At 37.9% G+C, this 6,058-nt stretch overlaps 1 protein-coding gene across 1 annotated transcript; it reads left to right on the forward strand.

Moving 5' to 3' along the window:
* The first annotated feature begins 1,457 nt into the window (after positions 1-1,457).
* Positions 1,458-2,690, forward strand: LOC131648943 (uncharacterized). The gene has a single exon (XM_058918680.1). The coding sequence runs from the start codon at positions 1,458-1,460 to the stop codon at positions 2,688-2,690; it is 1,233 nt and encodes a 410-aa protein (XP_058774663.1).
* Positions 2,691-6,058: the final 3,368 nt, after the last annotated feature.

The raw sequence follows: 6,058 nt of genomic DNA on the forward strand, positions 1-6,058 counted from the left end.
CTCAAATATGTGAATGGGACTTGTGATTATGGTATGCTTTATTCTCATGGGTGTGATCCTATATTATCTGGGTATTGTGATGCTAATTGGGTTGGGAGTGCTGATGACAGAAAAAGCACATCTGGAGGATGTTTCTTCTTAGGGAACAACCTCATATCATGGTTCAGCAAGAAGAAAAACTGTGTTCTTTATCCACTGCAGAAGCTGAGTACATAGCAGCTGGAAGCAGTTGTTCCCAACTGGTGTGGATGAAGCAAATGTTAACTGAATACAATGTCACTCAGAATGTCATGACATTATACTGTGACAATCTTAGTGCCATCAATATTTCCAAGAACCCAATTCAGCACAGCAGAACCAAATATATTGATATTAGACATCACTACATAAGAGATCTTGTGGAAGACAAAGTGATTATCCTGGAGCATGTGGCCACTGAACTGCAACTTGCTGACATTTTTACAAAAGCCCTAGATGCTACTCAATTTGAAAACTTGAGGGGCAAGTTAGGAATATGTCACTATGAGGAATTATAGCAGTTAATGTTAATTGGGAATAATATTTTGGACATTTTAAATATTCAGTATTTGAAGTATCTTCTGATTGGTCGGAATATTAAGTTCCCTCTCCTTTGGAAATCATATCAAATCCTTTCCTATACTCGCTATCTCTCTTACATTCGTTGCTCATTCTACTCTTTCATCTTCCACACTTTCATCAACTGCCACAGAAAATCCCCAGTCACTCTTTTGAAGCCCTCCAAAATGTCTCAACAATCGGATTCCTCCTCTCCCAAGAAGTTGTCCTCCATCTCTGATTCTGAATCCGTCTCAAGGGCTGAACCTGTCAACCCTAACCAGGTTCTTGATGTTGCTCCATTGTGAATGGTAACTGCTGAAGATCTGACTATGAATAAGCCTCGTACTCCACATGCAAGAAGACCCAAAGAAACTATTTCGGGTAAGGCCTCTAACACTTCATCTTCTGTTCCTCATGAGGACTTGACTAGGGAAGGCTCTGAGTATGTCCATAATGCCATTGCGCAAATAGTCACTAGGATCTTGAATGAAAAACATGAGGTACCTGGGATATCCATCCCTCTAAACTCTTTGATTTCTGAACCCCATTTTAACAAAGAACCTGATGTCAATCAAGATGTTGAAACAATGGAATAGTTCTTAGGAAAGAATGATGACGATGATGTACAACATGCTGATGTTGTTGATGTTACTAAGGATGTCAATTACAATGCTGAAACTGGTACTGATACTAGTACAGGTACCAATGTTATGAATCTTGATGACTACTCAGATAATGATCTGGTAGCTTCTGTCAACCCGAGCATAGCCAAAAGGCTAATGACTAAGAAAGGGAACAAGGTTGCTGTCCAAAGCCCTCCCAAGAGGCAAGCTGTTCCTAAAAGTACTTCTGTTGGTCCTACCAAATCTTAGAGCAAGATGGTTCCCAAGAAAAGAAAGGCCAAAGTGATTGCTGACTCTGACTCTGATGTTGCTTGTGATGTCCCTGACATTCCTCCCAAGAAGAAGCCTACTTCTAGCAAGTTTGCTGCTAGAGTCCCTGATGTGCCCATAGACAACATTTCGTTCCATTATGCTTCAAGTGTCAACAGGTGGAAATATGTCTACCAAAAGAGGCTGGCCCTTGAAAGAGAGTTAGCTCAGAATGCTCTTGAATGCATGAAGATAATGCAGCTGATTCATGATGCTGGTTTGATGAAGACTGTTGCTCATTTTTCAAAATGTTATGAGATGCTGGTGAAAGAGTTTATTGTGAACTTGTCAGAAGAGTGTGCTGATGGAAATTCCAAGGAGTTTAGGAAGGTATATGTGATGGGCAGGTGTGTTACCTTCTCATCCACTGTGATCAATAACTATTTGGGGAGGTCTGATGAAGCTCAGCCTAAACTAGAAGTATCTGATAACAAAGTGTGCCAAGTTATCACTGCCAAACAGGTCAAAAGCTGGCCCTTAAAGGGGAAGATGTCTGCTAGTAAGCTAAGCATGAAGTATGCCATGTTCCATAAGATTGGTGCTGCAAATTGGGTGCCTACCAATCACAAATCCATTATAACTACTGTTCTAGGAAGATTCATTTATGCTGTTGGAACAAAATCCAAGTTTGAGTATGGTTCCTATATATTTGAGAAAACTATGAAGCATGCTGGAAGCTTTAGTGTGAAGGGCCCCATATCTTTCCCATCACTCATATGTGGCATTATCTTGAACCAGTACCCAGGAATTTTGGTTGAAAATGACTCTGTCTGCAAAAAGGAAAATGCTCTTTCCTTTTACTATAAACTGTTTCAAGGAACCCATGTTCCTGACATTGTCATGACATCAGCTGGAACATCCAAAAAAAGCACTCCTACAGGTAACGTTGCAGTGATTGCTATGCTCAAGGAGACCTGCAAGGAATTGGAGACCAGAAAGCTGAACCTTGAAAAGTTGATCAGCTCTCTTGAGATGGATGAAGGTGTTAAGTTTGCTGACAATGCTGAGAATGAAGAGGATGTTGGCCCTGAGGAAGGAGATGAACATGATGATGGTTCTGAAGAAGGTGATGAAAAGGAAGCTGAATCAGAAGAAGAGGAAGAAGCAGCTGCCAGTCCTGCAGATGGCACTGATGAAGACGAGGATGGTGATGAAGACAGCTTGGATTCTGATGACTAGAGCCTTGCTGCTCTTTTTAATGGTTCCTTTTAATGATTTATGTCTGGATTTCTATTTTGATTAGTTAATGGTCTATAATCATAATCTACATATCTTTGTTGCTTTGGCAACTTTCTGGCCAAAATGGGGGATAAGTATGATGTACCCCAGAAGTTATGTGTGTGAACAAGTATTCCCTTCTGTGTATGTGAACAAGTATTTCCTAATGTGATAAAGAATTATGGTGTTCCAATTTTGTCTGAGTTCCGAAGTTGGTAATGTAGTGGTATTAGCTCTCCTGCATGATTAGTTGTATGACTAGTTGTCCTTTTCTGATGCTTCTGATCTCTGATGAGCTGACAGGTTGTTTTTGCCAAAATAATTTCCAAATGGGTAGTTTGTAGATGTTTTTGATTGGCTGAATTTTGTGGTAAAACATATTTCTGGGTTTAGATGTCTTGACTGATGTCATGACATGCATTTGTAGTTTTTTGTAGGAGATGTGATTTTAGCTAATACAGAATTCATTGATGTCAAGATGAATGTTCTGACATCATTATCTGAACATCATGTGATGTTATGTTTCTGTTATGTTTCCTACTTTATCTCAGTCTATATTTTAGGAAACTAACTATTATGTGCTGATTGAATATCAGTAAGACACCGAGCCTTGGCCTGAATTTTAGCACCCTGATTTGTGGAAATTAGGTTAACTTGGTTAACCCTAATTTATGTTCTTTAGGCCCAAGGCCCGCGGTCTGCCTATAAGAAGACTGGCAATCCTACTTTCAGGAGTAGAGATTTGATCGTGAAGAATTATGTGTGTTGCGACTTTGTACTTGAGGTTTATTTGTTCTTAGTGTTACTTGTGAGCCAAGCAATTGTCTCTTTGATAATTGTATTGGAGTAGGGTGTATTGAGTTGTTACTTGTTGTGTCACTCTAAGCTTTTAAGCAAGAGTGCTATGTTCCTTGATTGAGGCTTATAAGCAAAATCAAGATTTGTTTTAAGTGTGTCTTCACTTTATTCTTGTTGAATTTGTCTTGTTATCACTGTTGTGATTGAGGAGGAGTGAGTAGGAACTCGGGTCTTAGTATTAGATTGAAATTGCATTTGGTAGGTTTTAAGTGAGGGGTGTAAATTGTTGGTTTAATCCTGAATTGATACCTCTTATAGTGGATTTCCTCTCTGGCTTGGTAGCCACCAGAGTAGGTGTAGTTACACACCGAACTGGGTAAACAATCACCTGTGTTCCTTATTACTATTATTGTTTACTTATTGCTAAGTTTACTAATCTATACTGAAGTGAATATCATAACATCCGATACGATATCAATTGTTTGTTACTAGAATTTCACACACCATTAGTATTAGGCCTACAATTTGTGTACTCTTGAATCATCAAATCTTGTTGTCATTAATATAAAACTTTCCGTTTTGTTTATTCTTGTTCTCAGGTTCTATTTTACTTGCTTTATTATTATTATTATTATTATTATTATTATTATTATTATTATTATTAATTGTTTGTTTACGATGCTACTACCACTTTAATATTTTAACATGTTAATTCATCTAGTATTATTTTATTAGTTTAATAATGTTACTACTTTTTGTCATTTGGTTAATTAGTAGTAACTAGTATATGCTAGTATTTAGGTGTTTGATACAGTACGAGCAGTACCGTAATACTGTGCCTATTACTATTCTATTTTAAAAATAATGTTTAGTTATTTATTTGATTTTAATAACAGTCCAATTAACAAGTCAAATATGTCCGGCTAAATTGTTTTGAGTCCGATATGTGAGGACTTTCGTTCTCGACAGGACTCGGTAATTGTGTTGGCTTAAATTATTATTATTAAATTCTGTTTTGGTTTATGTTTTTAATATTAATTTAGGTAACTTTGTCACAGAAGTGAGAGGTTACCTACCACGATTTCGTCACGGAAGTGAGAAATCTATTAAGGTTCGAACCAGCACTGCGGAAGAGTAGGGGTCGAACCGAATAGTAAAAACTAGGCATTAATTATAAACACAGCGAGAGCGCTTTAGAATTAATTAGAGCTTGTTTACTTTTCAAAACGCGTTCCTTGATTTAAGTGGGCGAGCGGAAGCAAAATCTTACGGTTGAAGAGCGTGACTTTATTCAAAACCACGGAAGTGTGAGGTTTAGTCTTTAAGCTAATATTTTCTACTAAATTTGTTTTTGAAATTATTATAAGCCAACGAGTTACAGAGTTCCCGAAGTACGCGAAATCACATTCCATTGTCTCTTTTCTTTTATATTTCTTAAATATTATTTTAGTCTTTATTTTAGTTACTAGTTTCCCCTCAATCGAACATTCATTAGCCTTAGATTTACAAAGCAACAATAGATTACAGTAGGTTGACATTGGTCTCTATAGTTCGACAATATTTTATATTACTTTGATATTTTCGCGCACTTGCGGACGCATCAAGTTTTTGGCGCCGTTGCCGGGGACCAACAATCAATATTGTTATTCCGTTGTTGCACTGTATAGACTAAGGTTGGCTTTACTAAACTACTATGTATCACCCAAATTTATTCTACAATCCCCACTCCCAGTATTTCGAGGAATCACCTAGATCCTATAAATCCGACCTCAAAATACTATTGGAGAATTTCAATGTTGTGTCACTATTTTCACCCAAACTACCTTTTCGACCACCAATCCCAACATTTCGAGGAGTCTCAAGAATCCCATAATCTAAACCTAAAATCATCTATGAAGGATTTCAATTCAACACTAACTTATCCTCAACCGAATTCCCTCTACAATTATCACAACTAACATTTTGAGGAACCACAAGAAACATATAAATCCGACCTTAAAATATTAATGGAAAATTTCACTGAAATATCTATGATGACGGAGCGCTTTGTGGAAACACAAAATGAGACGCTAACCCACTTTGAAGAACCACAAGAATCCCATAATTTCAACTTCGAAGCATCGATGAAGGATTCCTATGAGGCGCTAACTCACTCTAGGTTAGAATCTATGATGGAGCACCTTGTAGAGACACAAACTGTCCAAAATGAAGAGTTCAGTAGACAAAGTACCCATGTTAATGAAACCCTTAGGCAGCTGACTACTATGGTTGAGTCCCTAGCGACTCACAACGAGTCCTTGGCGAATCAAATCTCCCTGCTTGAACAAAACCCTCTACGACCCTTCCCGGAGGAGCGAGTGGATGTTGTAACAACCAATAGTGAATAACAAATTTAAAATCCTAAGGAGAGAGGTGATGAGTTTGAGGAGAGTGGAGATGAGTTCGAGGAGAGTTCTGGTGAGAAAAGAGTAGAGACTAAGGAAAATCCACCGACACCACCCGAAAGGGAGAGTGTCGAAGAGGTAGAGAAG

Source organism: Vicia villosa, linkage group LG2, assembly GCF_029867415.1.
Source record: "Vicia villosa cultivar HV-30 ecotype Madison, WI linkage group LG2, Vvil1.0, whole genome shotgun sequence".
Classification (NCBI taxonomy): Eukaryota; Viridiplantae; Streptophyta; class Magnoliopsida; order Fabales; family Fabaceae; genus Vicia; species Vicia villosa.